This window comes from Rhinoderma darwinii, chromosome 6 (genome assembly GCF_050947455.1).
Source record: "Rhinoderma darwinii isolate aRhiDar2 chromosome 6, aRhiDar2.hap1, whole genome shotgun sequence".
In the NCBI taxonomy this organism is placed as follows: Eukaryota; Metazoa; Chordata; class Amphibia; order Anura; family Rhinodermatidae; genus Rhinoderma; species Rhinoderma darwinii.
Window position 1 is genome coordinate 25,521,283 of NC_134692.1, and position 18,937 is coordinate 25,540,219.

General features: G+C 42.2%; 1 protein-coding gene across 3 annotated transcripts in view; it reads right to left on the bottom strand.

Annotated features, from left to right (window-relative positions):
• Nucleotides 1–206: 206 nt before the first annotated feature.
• PLA2R1 (phospholipase A2 receptor 1) overlaps nt 207–18,937 on the bottom strand; it is a 45,131-nt gene continuing 26,400 nt past the window's right edge. For 2 of the 3 annotated variants that reach the window (XM_075829350.1, XM_075829352.1), the window contains 12 exons: nt 17,582–17,697; nt 15,470–15,624; nt 13,766–13,874; nt 11,731–11,861; nt 10,714–10,843; nt 9,051–9,289; nt 8,014–8,182; nt 6,943–7,074; nt 6,008–6,121; nt 4,651–4,827; nt 3,166–3,204; nt 207–2,072 (listed from right to left, as the gene is read on the bottom strand). In XM_075829350.1, the coding sequence (XP_075685465.1) occupies nt 1,864–2,072; nt 3,166–3,204; nt 4,651–4,827; nt 6,008–6,121; nt 6,943–7,074; nt 8,014–8,182; nt 9,051–9,289; nt 10,714–10,843; nt 11,731–11,861; nt 13,766–13,874; nt 15,470–15,624; nt 17,582–17,697 (1,720 nt within the window). In that variant the 3' untranslated portion in view covers nt 207–1,863. Of the gene's footprint in view, nt 2,073–3,165; nt 3,205–4,650; nt 4,828–6,007; nt 6,122–6,942; nt 7,075–8,013; nt 8,183–9,050; nt 9,290–10,713; nt 10,844–11,730; nt 11,862–13,765; nt 13,875–15,469; nt 15,625–17,581; nt 17,698–18,937 lie in introns of those variants that run through there. The other variant, XM_075829351.1, reaches the window with a different exon arrangement.

Below are 18,937 nucleotides of genomic sequence, written 5' to 3' on the forward strand. Positions count from 1 at the left end.
GCGGTTCAGCTGTCACACGAGCGCTTCTGCGCTTCGTTTTAGCGATCTGTGGGGTTCTCAGTGCTCAGACCCCCAGCGATCAAAACTTCTGACATGTCACTATGACATGTCAGAAGTTTGTTGAACGTTTAGTTACTCTTTAATGGTCATGCACTTACACTGCAGAATACACTAAGCAGGGCTATAAGAGAAGAAATACACATAAATTCAGTATAATATGGTTTACTAATGATGCCGGGTTCACAAATGTCCGGCGTAGTTTCTCTCCGGTGCAGTGTAGAAATGCCAGAAGAAAACTGATGCCAGAACTGTCCCCATGCTTTCCTGTGGGAGTAGTTCTGGCATCAGTTGCATCCACGTTAATGCCGGATGTCTACATTTGCCGGACAGAAAAACTGTGCATGCATCGTTTTTTTCTATTTGCGCAAAGTACACAAAAATATCATCAGTTGTGTCCAGCTCAGGCTAAAACATATGTGAAGCCAGCCTTAAAGGAACACTAAACTTCGAAAATGCACAAAAAAAAATAAAAATATACCCACAATTCCTCCCTTAGGCTCTGTTCATATCTGCATTCGGGGTCCCGTTCTGACGTTCCGTCTGAGCTTTCCGTCAGAACGAGACCCTGAGCAGACACAAACTGACACCGACAGAAACCAGAGGTTTTCGTCTCCATCACCATTGATTTCAATGGTGTCGGAGCCGGTGCCCTGGTTTCCGTTTGTCTCTTTTGTGCACCGGATCAGTAATTTTGCCGGAAGCAATAGCATAGTCGGGCCTTAGTCTTTACCTGATCCTATTTTGTATAGCACTTTAATTAAAACTGAGAAATATATAAAGAAATCTTCTTTATGTGTCCCAGAAGATCAGCAATGCCCCTCCACCTCCTCAATATCCCATCTCCGGCTGTTACAACAGGCTGGAGCAAAAGCCTCTCCCTCTGTCTTGTCTGTAGTAGGACACAAAGAGAATTAAACCTCGCCCCCTCGGCCGTTCCGCAGCCAAAAATGGTACAGATCAGTAGGTGATTCAAGGGGTGGTCTAGTTTGGGAAACCCATTTTCATAGAGCCTATTAGGGAATTCAGAGATAATAGAGGGGGATCTTCTGTTCATCTCTTGGCCAGAGTGGAGAGCGATTACAAAGAGCGTCTCTCTCTCTGGAGGTCCTGCATTAGATAGATAACCCATTGACTTGAATGAGCATTGTGTAGTACATAATTTCCCCTGTGGTGCCGCTGCAGGTAAATTGAAGACTTACACTTCGTTCACATCTGCACTGCTTTCCGTTGGAACGATACCCTGACTGACACAAACGGAAACCAAAGGTTTGGTTTGGTTTGGTTTCTGTTTGTGTCAGTCACGGTCCCGTTCCGATGGAAAGCTCAGACGGAACGTCGGAACGGGACCCTAGCGCAGATGTGAACGAAGCCTTACTGCCAGGCTACTCCAAAAATTACAGCTGATCACTAAAGGTCCCAGCAGGGGACACTTCATAACAAGACCCTTCTAAGAAGTATGGATTGTCCAAAGAGGACAACCCCTTTTAACCCTCTGCAGGTTTCCTACAAGACTGTTTATTTTAGGAACATGCAGACTGCTTACATTGTGGACAAGTGTATCTCCTGTTTATTTTTAGCATTTATTTCCAGGTTTAGTGTTCCCTTAATTTATTTATTGAAGTGGAGCTATACTTCTAACTTACCCAATATATATATACAGCAAAGGAAAATATATCAAATCTTTTTGAAACTGTGAAATGGTTTAGGTCTTCAACAACAAATTCAAACTATAATATTGAAGTGTTTCAATTGATGTCGGCAATAAATTTTGTTTTGGTAAGATCTTCTTGCTTTTTGTCTTGACTATTGGTTTTCACTTTTATTTAAGTCTGCAATAGGAATGCATAATTCTGCATCATCAGTCTCTGGGCTGGAATGTGTGCCCTGTATTCTCTGGATGTTGTGGCTTGAAAAACATCTCTTCCTTTTAAGCAGATACCATGAAAATATTAGGAGAATGGATACCACAACTGTTGATACCACAGCAGTTGGTATAATGAAATGATTTGTCGCTACAAGAAAAACAAAAACTGGATTATTATAAAACTAATAATAATAATAATAATAATAATACAAACTACGGCAAAGATGCATGCATGTCTATAAGGGTATGTTCACACGCTGAGAGGCAGTTACGTGTGAAAAGACAGACTGTTAACAGCTGCCTCGTTTCACACGTAAAAGCTCCTCCTCGTAATTTACGAGGCATCTGAGACGCTCGTAAACCTTGAGCCGTGCTTCATTGATTTCAATGAAGAACGGCTCAAATTACGTGGCAAAGAAGTGCCCTGCACTTCTTTGCCGAGGCAGTAAATTTACGGGTCGTCGTTTGACAGCTGTCAAACGACGACTCGTAAATAACAGGTCGTCTGCACAATACGTCGGCAAACCCATTCAAATGAATGGGCAGATGTTTGCCGACGTATTGCAGCCCTATTTTCAGACGTAAAACGAGGCATTATACGCCTCGTATACGTCTGAAATTTGGCCGTGTGAACATACCCTAAGTCTGTATCTGGGATCTGTAACACAGGGATGTCAAATATGGCGCACATAGCCTTCAATTCATGGGTGTTCACAGAACAGAGCCATAGCAATGGTTAAATAGGGCCCCTATTATGGCGCTGGGTTTCCCCAATCAGTACAAAAGGGCTTGCGGTTTGTTTACCCCTTCAATCTTCTTCTATGACATTTGGGCCAATTCTCTATCCCCTTACTTGCAATCGTGCAGTACATAGGTTCTTGACCCTTAATAGCAAAGAGGATGGGACCAGCTAGGACTGGACCGCAATTCTACAGCTTGCTTACAAAAGTATACATATTAATAAAATAGTCGGTGTAGCTTTAGGGGGTACACATGTTGCAGTCGGACCCAGGCCCATTATAAATGACACATTGTAGTTGGTGCCTTTATTACAGGTTTTGCATTGGTGCCCAGGAGCTTCAAGTTACGTCTCTGATTAAAATCATGGCTACTACTTCCTTGCATGCCGCATGCTCTCTGCCATGTATATGTATATATATATATATATATATATATATATATATATATATTACCACAGCTTGTAAATGTAGCAACTGTAAAAGTAGAAAAAAGAGACTTACCTTTGTAGATATTCGTCATAAAAGAGGAAATCAAATTACCTAGAGAATACACAGAAATATAATTTATAATGTGTAGAGCATAAGCATTGTATGGAACCAAAATGGGGTTTTCCCAGGTTTTTAATTGATACGATACTTTGTATTTCTATTTCTCACTATTTACAAGATCTCTGTTGGCTTACATTCAGTGGGAAGCTTTCTTGTTTACTTCCAGAGACTGAAAAATTGTCCAGGTTATGTGTTGATCACACAAGTGCCGAGCTACTGAATAAACAAATCTATAAAGTTGCTCTAGAGTGGAAAGGGCTATTGTCATCCAAGAAGATCGCCAGGATCTGCCATCGCTTCATGATCCCATAAAAGAGATGGAAGCCTCTACAGAAGTTTCTCTACACAGTGCGGGTCCTGTTCACCTGCTTTGCTGCATTTGTTGCATTACACCGCGCAGAAAAGTAGACGGGAACTGCACTGTGTAGAGCAACTAGTGAAAGGGCTTTCACTACTCCTTTCTCGGGATCTGTGGGCGTCCCAGAGGTTGGGTGGTCAAGAATTTCCTTTAATGTGTACCTGTCAGCAACTTTATGCTGCCATCTCTGAGGGTTTGTCACTTATGTGTGAATGTAGTTTTGGAGAACTTACAATTTATTTGAGAGCGCTGTGAGAAAGGCGTATTCATGAGATGCCGCACCCCCTGCTCAGCCGCTGCTGATTGACAGCTCTCTCTTTATTACTGTGCATAGAAAGAAAGCTGTTAATCAGCGGATGGAGGGCAGGGAGAGCGGTAGCTCATAAATATGCCAGACTTCTTACTCGCAGCGCGCTGCAACTATTAAACTGCAAGTTCTGTAAAAGCACAATCACACATAAGTGACGGACCACTGAAACCAGCGTGTCTGTTACCACTTTATGCTGCCCTCAGAGAGGGCAGCATAAATTCGCTGTCACGTTCCCTTTAAATTACTATACTGACAGTTATACTATATACTGTACATATTTTGTGGCATGTATTATATTTTGATATCTTCTTAAGCTTCGTTCCCCATTAGGGACCTCCATCACAGATCTGGTCAAAAATGGCCAACAAAATAGCGCAGCATCCTGCGCTGTTTTGTCCGGTAAAACTATAGGTTCCGTCAATGGGTTCCATTGGGCGCCGATGGTGTCCATCATGCATTGGATCCAGTGCTTCCAGTATTTTTATTTTTGTAGTCCTATGATCAAGCAGAGCAACGGAAACAACGAACGCAGATGCGAGCAAAGCCTTAGATTGGTTTATCTTCACATCCTGACATGTAAAAGTCATCTGACTTAGTAGTCCCTTGTGCCCTGTAAAAATTTTGGTAAAATTGGAGGAGGAGAAGAAGGAAGGATATTCCTTTTTAGCACCTTTCCACTCCTGCCATCTATTGCTTCACTTTCTGGACTGAAACTTGAGCAGCAAATACAAAGTGCTGAGTCTGATGACTTTTCAGAAGAAAAATGTACCTTGTTCTTGTTTGCAAACAAAACCTCTCCTCTCATAGCACTGGGCAATCCTCCATGTACCATCATCCATCCCCAGGCTCACACAGTAGTCACCAACTAATCCATTAACATCCATGGTCTCTTCATTCCACTTAGAATAATTTACTGATGATCCATCTGACCAAGCTACTTTTCCTTCTAGGTAAAAAAAAAGAAGAAGAAGTCTTCTTGCAGGTAATGACCACCACAGCCACAATGTCCCAGTTATTTAATAGGGCACACTAGGGGCATAGCTAGTGAGGGGTTTGCGGTGCATGTGCCTCAGGTCCTAGGCACCAGGAGGGCCGGGGTATTCGGATAGAAAGCTAGGGCAGTAAACTGATGCTTTGCCCTAGGTGAAGCTATAACTCGGGGACACTATGCTTCTTGCCATAGAGTCGTCTAGCTCTCTTCCTGCAGAGACGTTGTGGCTAGGTGGCAAGTCATGACACTGCCGTTTGCTTCCTGCGCTGGAATACCAGTGTCATTTCTGCTAGTAATATGGAGGCTGGAAGCTGGGTCACAAATATTCAACGAAATAGCTTATACTTGGGGGGGGGGGGAGAAAAAAAGTCATATAATAATAGGAAAAAGGATAGGGTGTAGGGGAGCAATCTCTTTTTGCAGCCAAAATATTTTAACTGTGGCCACACCAGAATTTTGGGGTTATTGATGGAGTTGTATAATATTAAAGGGTGATTATTTTTTAAAAATGTCATCAATCAAAATGATAAAACTTGGTGTGAGGCCACATGCATGAAATACCTGTTGGGGAAAGGATAGTTTAGCCAGCAGTTATCACCCAAAACTCCCCTATAAATAGACACTGTTGAGTTAAGGCCCTTTTATACTTGCTAATGGTCAGCAAACGAGCGATCATATGAACGCTCGTTCCTGATCATTTCCCTGTGTGAACAAAACAGCACAACGATCAGCCAATGAACGAGCAAATGCTTATTCATCGGCTGATCGCATCTTTTATGCTGCACTAAATATTGGCGTTGTCGGCAGCACATCTCCCTGTGTAAACAGGGAGATCTGCTGTCGACATGATGGAAATGTAGGGGGACGAATGATGGTGGCTCGTATAACTGATCATTGCTCCTGTCTCGTTGATCGGCGCCTGTTTTTACGGCCCATATTGGACTGTGTAAAAGGACTCTTAGCTGAAAATACCAAAGGAGGAATGGGAGCGGGTGGGGGGGGGGGGGGGGGGACAAAGGATTGGATAGATTAAACCTGCTGTTGGATAAATATTTTTGGGATCGGACAACAAATATCTTATGTGACTAGAACGACCAGCTGCAGTATTTGGTTTGAAAGTTTTGGTTCTACTTACTACCGAGGGGGATGATTCTGTTTAACCATATTGACTGCACTGAGGTCAAAGTCTTCACTTCATATCGAATAAAGGATTCTTCTTCTTCATTTAATATCGTAAGAATTTCACCACCTTAAGGTGCAACACAGAGAAATGTAAATATATAAAAAGCAAAAATAAATGGATAAATGTGATATTCCTTTGCTCTTTATTTGGATTCTGTTTACTGTTCTGTCAGTCTTACACATAAAATAATGCTTGGTGTGGGGAGCAAATGGAGCATCTCCACCAACAATACTATAAATGTACAGATCATTCATGTCTTAAAAGGAGATTTTTTTCAAAGAAATTGCATTAGATGCCGTCTTCCTAACCATGATGCTTTGTAGGGAAGTGACAACCACTCTAAGCCCAATTCTGGCTTAGACAATCAGTTTTCACCAAGCAGGAACTTTATGAGTCGATATTAATATGTAACTTGTCTGGACTAATATCCGGGTTAGTACCAGATAGGCTATGTAGAATATTCCTGGCTATTTCTATCTGATTGGGAGGCTTCATTTTAAAGTGAAACTAAACGTTCAACAAACTTCTGACATCTCATAGTGACATGTCAGAAGTTTTGATTGGTGGGGGTCCGAGCACTGCGACCCTCATCAAAGCGGCAGAAGCGCTCGTGTGGGCGCTCAGCCGCTTCGTGTCTGTTCGGCTTGTATTGGAGTACTGGCTCATAGACTGTCTATTGACAGTCTATGTTTTAGCGATTGGTGGGGGCCTCAGTGCTCGGAGCCCCACCAATCAAAACTTCTGACATGTCACTATGACATGTCGGAAGTTTGTCGAACGTTTGGTTACACTTTAACAATATGGAGTATGTATTCCATATGCAAATTTCAGCTGTACCATTTGTAACAACCACAACACAAAGGAGATAAAGAGTTCACACAAATTACCTTGTTGTTTGCAAAGTTCTTCAGCTGTATAAAACTGTTTGTTGTGTAAAGCGGTATAAAAGCTGTAGCAAAAGTCCTTGAACAGGATCCATTCTTCTGGGCATCCCACAATGTGATGATTATATTTAGTACCTGTTAGCAAAATACTCTATTAGACTAGACAAGGGGCATGCAAGCTGTGAACATAGGCAATAAAAATATGGGAACTGTAGTCATGAGTTTAGTAATCCCACCCCGAGCAAGCCCTAGTAAAACGAAAACACTGCTGTACAGAGCTGGGCATGATAATGAAAATAAAAAATAAACTTCTTATAAAATATGGTGGCATTATCTGCATAGTATTCACAGATGTATAGGTACTTTTATGTGTTTTTCATAAACTTGGAAAACCCCTTTAAGGGCATCTCTAAGCTGATAAAATTTTGCCTTCCTGAAGTTCAATGCCCGGGCTCCTAGCATCATAGTTATTTATGACGCTAGGTGTCGCTACCTCGTTGCGGGACAACTCTCCCGTACTGTAATCATGTTTTCAGTACGGGACAGTTGTCCCGCAGCGAGGCAGTGACACCGAGCGTCATAGAGAACTATGATGCTAGGAGCCCGGCTCCCTGCAGTGTGTTTGGTCTGGGAAATGCGGCCGACGTACAGACTGTATATCACGGACCAAACACGCTCGTGTGTGGGGCTCCATAGACAGTATTAGTTAATGTGGGCCAATGTGTTAACCTCCCACATGTTTCCTGAAGATAGTCCCATTTTTTCATTCAAATGCACCGCTTTTCAACAATTCACACTGTAAGTGCTAAAAACTGGAAATGTTATTCGTACTATGGTGGAATATACTTGTTCTGTTTAAGCTGAGAACAAGATTTAGAATAAATGGATATGCCATTTCGCGTCATAATAATGGAAACTAAATGAAGCAACAGCAAACTATCATGTAAGTCTGGAGCCTATTACCTAAGTTATACTTGTGAATACTCTATACACTTTGGGTGCTCTGTTTTTTGGGCCTTGATTGCTAAAAGTGCAAAAAGCTAAAAACCACCTGGACGATAATGTGATTATTACCTGATGATGAATGACAAAGTGCCCCGTGCAGTTCTGTATCACAATCTTCAGCTCTCCAATACCCAGTAGTGTCAATGTACACGCAGCTTCCACCTGATGATGGCTCCTCATCTGCCCATGATGTAAACAGAGACATTGAGCCATCGATCCACATAAAGTCATCACTAGTCTGTTGATATACATAAATAGATTTCACTTAATCCCACAGCTAGAATACATATTAAACATATTTGAAACTCTTAATCTGTGTAACAATATATAAAGAGTTTAATATGCTATTCCAGTAGACCCCCATAGATTAAAGGGCTTGACAGATCCTTAATATGCCCTGTTAAGGCATATGGACATCAACAAGTAGCGTCTCTCGCGCTGGAGGACTCAGATGTATTACATTACTACTGTTGCGGTCACTACAGGGAATATCAGGCAGCCGGTTGCATCTTCCCCAAGCAAATTCAGATGTTTTCAGGGGGTCTCAAAAGTCATCCGATCCCCACGGCGACTCATATTGTCATAGATGCAGCCTTACTGCCTAGTGATAATCACTTATTTTAGAAAAAAGTTACGCAGATGGCCATACAATTATGATAACTGTCAGCTGCTAGCGCTCTGCCTGGGACTCCTGCTCTCCTCCTGACATCACTGTCCATATATGGACAGTGATGCCGTGGCAACGGCAGCGTCTGCACCCGTCAGCCGAATGGGCCCCCCCCCAAGGGTAGTTGGCCCCGGCACTTGCCCGGGTTCGCCGGGTGCTGACGCCGGCCCTGTCCAGAACTACAGGAAGGTTATATATACTGTCACACTTACACTAGTAGAGCAGTTTGAGAAAGGAAATAAGTAGGATGCACAATAGCTCTGCACAACCATGTGGCTTTATATGCCCTTCACAGTCTGAGGAAAGCTGGATATCAATTGGCCCAGCAATGCCGGCTGAACATAATATCGAAAAAACTTCATACAAGAAGACACTCTCATATTTGCAGGTAATATATATATTTTTCTCAGACATTGATGACTACAGTATATTCACTTACATCGGTACTATAAGATCCAATCCAATGAGGATATCCCAAGCGATGAACAAGGATGGTCACAAAGGCCTGGTGATATTGATCAGTAATGCTAACCAAATTACCCCCATATTCTTGACAAGCAGTGGAGGCCTCATACCAGGACATGTTGCCAGATATTATTCTGTATGTTTTATCTCCATACTCCATGGTCTCTGATACCGGGAACATATCAGAGCTATTGACAACATGATCAAAAATGTCTAAAATAATACAAAAGTGTTTAAAAAAAACAAAAAAAATAATAATAATAAATTACTATATTTCATAATTTTGTACACCATATAAATCTATTATTACCCTAATAATGAGAATTATGATATAGTATTATATATAGTTTGTTACTTCTTGTGATAAAACAAAATAAGTCTGAATTCACACCTTGTTTTAGGAAAACAGTCAGTATCTATGCCTGGAAAATCTCCCGACATATGTGTCTAGCTTTCCCATAGACTTTTAGCCAGTGTCACCGGTATATGTCGGGATACCTTCTGTTACGTACCTCGCCCGATTCTAGCTCTGCATCCAGGCGAGTGGACGCGGCTCCTGCTGATGGCTGCATCTGGTTGATGGCAACCAGATGCTTCCTCTACTGCTACCGTTTTCGGCCAGGACCTCCCTGGATCCAGCCATGGCTCTTCTATTCTTGCCTGGCGGTGTCACATCACCAGGCAATTAAAAAAGGATTTAGTCAGCCTCCAATGGTTGCCTGCTGATTTCTTTCCTGGCTCTTGTTCCTGTGGGTTACTATTGACTACTTTGTTTGAGACTAATCCTGACCCTGGCTTTGTTCCTGACCATGCTCCTGTCTTGTCCTTCGGATTGCCTGCCTGGTACCTATTGTCTTCCTCCTGGCTATTAAACTCTATGTGAACATACCCTTACCCTTGGCTACGTTTCTGACTAAACTCCTTGTCCCGTTGCATCCTGACCTCTTTCCTGGTGGCAACCATTGGCTCCTTTCCTGACTATGTTACTACTACATCAGCGCTAATGCCGGCAATCAGTGACTATTCTGGGTACCGGGACCTAGGGATCTTCCTGCAGCAAAGTCCATACCTCCTTAAGGGTGAAGACTTTAGGATCCCTTAGAATCCAAACCCCAGTCTAGTCAGTGCCAAACCGATTACGGCTTAGAGAATACACATTTCCGGTACATGACCATAACACCTTGCCTCAACTGTATTGTAGAGCTCAGTCAACTATGCTTTTCAGTACAACTATATAAAAAAAATGAGTTTTTCTAATGGGAGCCATTGGCAGACATATGGAACTGTATAGGCATACGACTGTGGCAAATGTTTTTCCCACTATAGGAAGTGATGTCATACTACTAGGATATGCCATCACTTCACTTTGCTATAAGAATCGGTGGGGTCCTGGAGGTCGGACCTCCACTAATAAGAATGTTATGCCATTTCCTAGCGATATGCCATAACCCTTTAAATAAATGCTTTGTTTTATTTATTACATCTTGTTTACTGATTATTAGATAATAATAATAATAATAATATAAAGATTATAGTACAAAAAAAAATGCACAGCACTATGTATTTCATAAACTTCAGCTATTGATCCTTGATAATAATTAGAACATACATGTCAGTAATTACTCCTGGTATATTACCTTGTCTTTTCTCACAAATAAATCCATAGCCTTTAGGACTGCATTTTTCAAGATACCATTTTCCAGTTGGGTGAACATTATGATTTGCTGATATCAGAGCACATAGTTGGTTCTGGTCATGTACACCATTCTATAAGAAAACAATTTCACAATTTGCCATTTAATCAATGGAGTAAACTATTAATTCAAAGTTTTATACATAGAGTTATATGCTGAAAAAAATATAACAAGTAGACAAATTCTAAGATATTAGGCGTCTTTCACACTACCGTTACTTTCATTTACCTCTCTTCCGTCAGAGGAAGAGAGGATCGAAAGATAAAACGGAAAGCAACGGTTCCGATAGAATTACCATTGATTTCAATGGTAATTCTTTTGTTTCAGTTGCTTTCCATTTATCGCCGTTTGCCAGGTTTCGCTTTTTTTTCATGGAAACAAAACACCGCAAACCCAGTGGTCTCCTGGGATGAAACGTCATCCCAGGAGGCCTGCTTAGAAGTTTTCCGCAGCGGACACAGTTTGGTGCGGTTTTTAGGCAGAAAATCCCTGAGGCCAAAGGGGCAGATACCAAATACCGCGGCCCTGTATTGTTCCACGGCCCGGTAGTTTGGGATCACTGCCCTAAAGTACTAATCCAAGTAGGCAAATGGGCATGACTAGGGGAATAATGTACATTAGAGAGACCGTTTTCTTCCTTCTGGAGGTGAGCTGATTTGCATACGTTTCACAGGGAGCATTGCCTGTAAAACTCCCTATACCAGCGAGGTCTCCGTATAGAGAACCAGTACCTTCCGAGAGATTAAATAATCAGCACAGAAAGTTGTACCAGAAAACCACATGGTATTAAAAGGTGGATGATCACTTTAAAGTATAAATTGTCAGCAATCTTAGAAACAATGTCAATAGTAAGAAATTTAAACTATAAGAATTTTAGCAAGTAAAACGACGTAAATTGAGAATAGGTTCGCACCAGATACACATTGTTATTGACTGTACAGTATAGAGATGTACACTTACATGTGCATATTGAGATGGGGTCCAATTATTGTATGTTTCTACAGTGCCATTTTCCCATAAATCATAGTCATTTTTGCCGACTCCGATCCAAAAACCTTTCTTCTCCCCAAACAGCTGAATAACTATAAAAGCTAAAGGGAAAGGTCATTTGTAGCAGAGATGAGATGAACGTTTATTACTAGAATATCCACCCTACGAGTGGAAAGAATGACCAAATATATAATAATAGACCTAATTTTGCCACAATTACAAAAAAATTTAATGTTATGGTAAAAATGATATGTAGCATGGAAACTTTGAAATTTACAAAACGATTTTGTCATTTTTGGATTTGGTGTTCATTAATAAGAAACTTTTGACCTATTATTGTGGTTTCCTTATTAAAAAGACAACATTAGTAGGAGTCTATGATGCCCATTTTTTTTATTGAAAGTCTGAGATTGTGCTTTTTGTCACCCAGATGCTACGAAAAAAATAAAGGAGGAGGGCTGCGGTAAACCTATCCCCAACTCTCCGGGCTAGAAGGAACTACAAAGATCAGTGATGGGTGGCCTTCCCTCGCCAAAGCTTACAGCGAACCCATCTTGCTCCTGGACTGCGGTTGTAGGGTGGAGAGGCACCTGATGGCCACACCCGCCCCCCAAACCTCCAGGAGGGCCACCCAAAAGGGCACGGCACTCTGAAACATCTATGTGAACACACAGTGACATGAAAAATAAAGAAAAGTGCCATGCTCAGCCAGCCAAGCCTAATGGCTGGCGAGTTTAAAAATTCCTCATATTTAAGCTAGTCAGAAGCCTGAGCTAAAATAAAAATGTGTGCTCAAAAGTAAGATGGGCTTGGGGAGGTGCACCGTCAAGATGGTTTACTATCCCCAAGTGACTATCAGGTGCCCACCAGGTCACTTCAGCAGGGGCACTTCGCACCTTGGGCTTTCAAGCTACCTGACCAAATAGCATTAATCAAAAGGCCTGGGTAACCTACAGAAAGCCGTTGGGCCAACCTCTGTACACTCAGGACTAAACCTCCTTACGTGTAGTGTAACTGTCTATAACCAATGGCTACTATCAGACTACTAATAAAAACAGATACTACACTTGATCTTAGTCAAAAGGTCCAGTTCTGTGTGAGGGTTCACAGATCCCAAACATATTACTTTATGGCATGTCTCACTGGAAACAAGCTCTAGTTGGCACAGTTGAAAATGTCTAGAAGAATGCCATAAAGCAGTAGTCTTCAACCTGTGACTCTCCAGTCTATTTTTATATAGAATATGTTTAGTTTGTCTATAGACAACCTGGGCGGAGTGTTATCAATGGTAAAGAGCCTTTTACACCGGCCTACAATCGGCCGGTGCAGCGAGCACCGATCAATGAGACATCGTTGATTGGCGCTCGTTTGCTCCTGTCACAAGGAGCTATGGATGGGGACGAGCGGTCGTTACTCCGGTCGATCGTCCCCATACATTATTATCATGTCGGCAGCGCATCTCCCTCTTTACACAGGGAGATGTGCTGCCAACAACGATAATATTGAACTTTTATAAAACGATACGACCAGCAGATGATCAAGCGTTTGCTCGTTCATCTGCTGATTGCTGCCCTGTTTACACAGGGCAATTATCGGCAACGAGCGTTCTATCAACGCTCGTCTGCACGATAATCGCCCAGTGTAAAACTCCCTTAACAAAGGAGGCATAAATATGAGCAGGCAAAAATGCAAATTACACCACATTTGTCAAAAAGACGCATGTGGCAGGATATATATGACGCAACACATTTGGCACAGTGTATGTCTTTAATAAATTTGCTGCATTTTATGACTGCTCTTAGCCACACTCTTTAGTCTAGACACATTTTAAAACTGTCAAGGTAGGTGTAACATGACTCTATAACACATAATAAATTTGGCGTCACCATGTACATCTAATAATTGGTGAATCTATTTAAATCTATGTGACCTGTTTTAAAAAAAGTGTCGATATTGCATGTTATATCAAGCTGTTTTCTAACAGCATTTATCTATTAGAAATTACCTTGTTCTATTTCATTTGTAATTGTGACAAGACCTCCGCCATGATCCCTACAGAAGTTAGAAGCCGAATACCAGTCCATCATAATTCCATCTTTGTATATAAAGAAGCACTATAAAATAAAAATGATAATAATAAAATAATGGTATAAATAAATTAATGATTGAATGTATTGGTTGGGCTCTGTTCATACCACGTTTGGGTGGGGAAAATCTCCCAACATATATGCCGGGCTTATAGCCTGAACGTATTCAACAGTATGCCACATGGTTGCATTTATCCGCCATAAAAACACCTATACCGGCCAAACATATTCCAGTACATAATGCCAGGACACTCTTTGGGCATAAGTACAGAGACAGCATTGAAGGAGAAGCAGCGCTCCAGCGAGCCCCCTCGAAACAGCTGATCAACTGTGGTGCCGTAGGATTTATGTATACAACAGTAAGGGGGACGTCTGGTATAGTTTGAGGCACACAGTCGAGATGCATGGGCAAAGAGTTCTCAGTGCTGTCTATGCTAAAGGGGTAGGTCCCTTTATCGATATCAAACATTCCCTAACATGTTCCACCCAATCTTCTATGAAAAAATACTGAAATACTCTGTGTTACTGTGACCTCTCACTTGCTTCAATTCCCCTGTGTACCTAATGATACTGTCATGCCCATGGCCGCGGGCCGTCAGGCTCACTCACCTCCTGACGCCTGCAGCCATGGCTCACTTCCGCTCACCTCTGCCGGGTCCCGTGCCCGTGCTCTCGTGCCCGCTCTTAAAAGGGCAGCGCGTGCACCGGACTTATGTTTAATTAGCCAATAAGCAACCTGGACTATAAGAAGGGCCCAGCCCCTTCCTCCCACGCCTGAGCGTTGTTGTCGTACCCTAAGTTTGTCTATGCAAATGGTCTCCTTGTGTTTTCCAGTTCCCAGTGTTTCCGTACCTGTATCCTGTAACCTGTATCCCGTGCTATCCTGGTCAAGTACTGTGCTGAGCTGAAGTCGTGCTGTGCTGTATACCATGCCTGTCCTGCTACACCACGCCTGTCGTCTGCCTGCTACCTAGTCCCAGCCGAGCCTGCCTTGCTACTGTCCGAGCTGCCACATGTACCCTATACGAACTATAGACTGTAACCTGCGCCGTGTTGGCCAGCTGCAATACCGCTAAGGCGGTACGGCCCAGTGGATACACGAACCCAACGTGACAGATACTACCACAGTCACATACAGTCCTATCCGCTAACATTATTACATTAGTTGATGCAGAACCATAGTTAGGCTTTCCTTCACCTGGGACAAAGATTTAGTCCACTGTATCCTAATTCCCCAGCCTAGACAGAGTAGCTCGTTGGCTCTTGCCTGGCACTCAATCCCTGGGACATTTACCCCACCTGTCGGCCCCTAGCAATGCCCATGAGTGGATGGGTCACTGCCACAACATTAGCAAGTTCATATCATGAAATACGCTGTGCTGCTTGGGGAACCTTGTTCTTTTCATAATCTTGGTTTCTGCCTGTAACTGGCCATTTATTTTATATTCCACAATTCACATTATGACACTGCCCCTGTCAAAGAAACATTTCCTAAAACTTAAAGAAAAATATGAGCCGGTTAATCCCAGCAAGTTTGTGACAATAAAAATACATGCTATGGGGTGTACTACAACACCCAGGCATTTCCAATAATGTGCATACAATTCATGAAAGACGGCAACCTTGTTTCCATAGTACAGCCAGTCCTCAGGACATATCCCATATTCCTGGTCATGATCACTATCCACTGGGGTGCTGTGTTTTTCAATTTTGAAGATTACTGTTGTTTTACAGATGGCTGGATTCAGAGACAGACAATCTGAATTACTCCATAGCCCTAAAAAATACAACATATGGGGATCACTAATAAAATATTATACATTATGCAATCCCAACCACAGACTCATCACTTACCACCCACACTACAGGTTGGTTTTGACGAGCATCGTGTAGTATATTAAACATTCCCGTCATTGTTATCCAACACTTATAACAAAGCACGTCTGAGAAATGTTCCATGTGTTCAGATATGTGGAGGGGGCGTAATAATAATACTAAGCATATTACCATTTCATCTACACCACATGCAGTGAGTACAATTTTGTGCTTTCTATTACAGTTAAATAAGTCCAGAATTAAAAAAACATAGCTACTTTTAAATAGGGCCACACCTGTCCACAGGTTGTATATGGTATAGCTGCTCAGTTTTATTCACTGCAATGGAGATGAGCTGCAACAGCTATCAGACACAGCCCATGGACAAGTGTGGTTTCTGAAAGAAAGCAGTCATGTTTTGCTAATCCCATAAAACCCCTTTAAGGTCCCATGCATTTGGCTGTAGAACAGATCCATGTTATATGGATCTGCGATACGGCACTTATAGTCTTCTATGGGCCCATCCTGTATCTCCACATCCCTCTGATTTTATATGGAGCACTATACATATATACTATATATATATATATATATATATATATATATATATAATGTGAGGAAGTTCAAAGGTGACAACAACCATATATAGCCATCATAGCTTCATAGAGGGTTATGTGACCTTTGCAAAGTAGGCCACTGTCTGACCCAAAATACATGTACCACAAGCAGGGCCGGCGTCAGCACCCGGTAAATCTGTGCAAGTGCCGGGGCCCACTGCTCTTGAGGTGGCCCACTCGGCCACCGGGTGCTTTATGCTGCCCACTTTACATGGCGGGGTACAGTGGCGAACTGGCCCACCGGGGGATAGGAGGATCCTCTGGTGGGCACAGGCACCAAACTGCATCGGTAAGCTTTGCTTACTTATGCAGAGCAGAGAGCCATTGGCTCTCTGTCCTGCAACTCACAGACATAAGGGACATCAGCGCCCTGACATCACAGACAGGAGTGACAGGACCCATCAGCTGGTCGTGGAAACGGGTAAGGTTAGTTTTTTTTTTTAAATTGGCGCAAAGGGGGGCCTAACTTCTACATGAAGGCACAAACTGGGGTCTAAATTCTATATGGTGGCACAAAGTGGGCCTTGCTAATATATGGTGGCACAAAGGGAGCCTAACTTTTTTAGATTCGGTATCTAGTTTCTGACGTTTTACTGCTGCCGCATGAGTTGCACCTCAAAGGAACCCACTAAGGATCTGTCGCCCAAGGGCCCACATAAACCTGGAGCCGGCCCTGACTACAAGGAATGCAGAGTGATAACAGATGTAGGAAGTAATCTCTCCTACAGCAACAGATTTCTTAATTTTGCCATTTGGCCCGCAGACATAATTGAGTGTGAATGTTCACCTTCTAATATCATGTCATTTTCAGGTCCAAAAGGATGTGCTGAATAATTCCTTGATATATCTTTACAGTGGTCGAAGCTTATTTTTTCTAATACTTTGCTGCAAATCGCATGCATTGACAGAGATTTAAAAGATAATTTGTTGGCACCTACAATCACCACTAGAGGGAGCTTACAAGCACACTGCATACCGTCTTATCATAAAGTACAATTTATAACAATATGAAGTCAGCTACTAATCTCCCTGGTGGTTTTTATGTTTTTTGTTTTTTTTTAATCTATGTCTTTGCCGGCGATTTGGTGTTGCGTAACAGAAAAACACAGCTCCAACCACTATAAAGATATATTTAGAAATCAGCAGGGAATTTTGCAACTATTAAGATTAAAAAACACTAAATTATATTCAGGGTTGCAAATTCATTTTAAGGAAGTGATGGGGGGTGATGACAAGCACAGGTATTATGATTATACAAGGCAATTGACATTATACATGCAACAAGGCACAACCTATACCGACCTGTATCAGATTCTATATGGGTGCACTGCTTGTCTCCCTTTGTTATATTGCTGTTGCTATTAGTCTGTGGATTTGATTTCCAGTTAGTGTATATTACAGATGATCCGTCTCCCCATCTGCAGCCAAATATAACAAACAGAAATTACGTAAGAGGCTTTTCTCACAGTATCCTGACCTGCATGGTTTGTACATAACGCACTACATTTTCTTATATTGCAGGACTGAGTTTATTTTTGGGTTTAGCTACGACTGCACATACTGTATCAGTTCTCAAAAGTTCTCAAACTTCTAGATATTGATTATTATAAATATCTAAAATCTAGATCAGTGATGACCAAAGAGCAGATTGCGATCTACCGGGAATCTGTAGATCTTGATGTTAGGCCACAAGGCTGTTTTCTATACAGAAGTGAGAACGCTGCCTCCTTGTAGGTTTGTGTGCCAGTCTCCAGCCTTTTCCAGCCTTCTTCTTTGCATTGGTGAATCATATACACTCGAGCACAGGGGAGGAGGAGGATGGTCGCGTATGAAGAAGACATGGCTGTGGAGTAAGGGCTATTACTATTATGGGGCGACTGGGGCATCTAAAAATGGGGCATGCAACAAAAAACAAAACGTTAGCAGCGCCACATGTGCCTTTCCATAGTTTCCTGGTAGATCACCTCACTGAGGGTACAAACACACAGAACGGATACGCTGCGTAAAATTACACAGCGCATCCGTCCTGGAAGCTGCAGGGAATTCTGCCTGAAAAACTGCACCAAATTGTGGTGCAGCTTTTCGGGCAGGATATCTGCTGCGGAAAAACTGCAGGAATAAAAAAAAAACGTTTATACTTACCGCCCACGAGTTGTCATGGTGACTGATGCTGTTGTTCATGTGACCGCTGCAGCCTTTAATTGGCTGCAGCAGTCACATGGGAAGAAATGTCACCCCAGGAGGCCGGGCTGCCGCTCAGGACAGAGGATCGTGTCGCTAAGACAATGGTCTGGCGTAAGTATAAGCTTTTTTTAATTAATTTAAAATTTTAAAGAAAAGCTTTTTTTTTTTTTATTTGCCATTTTTGCGGCGGAATCACAGTGTCAAAAGTTGCAACACATAGCTCTCTGTTGCGGATTTTACTACCCCATTGAATTCAATAGGGAAAACCCGCAACCGAAGAGCAGCGATTCCGCAGCATAAATTGACATGCTGTGGCTTAAAAAAAAAAATGCACCGCAGGTCAAGTTATGAACGGTTTTCGGCTGATTTTTTCCCCTGTGAATGGATGAGATTTGTTCAAATAGCATTGACTCTGCTGCTACTGTACTATTCTGCGGATTTTCTGCAATCAAATCCGTTGTAGAAAAACCGCAG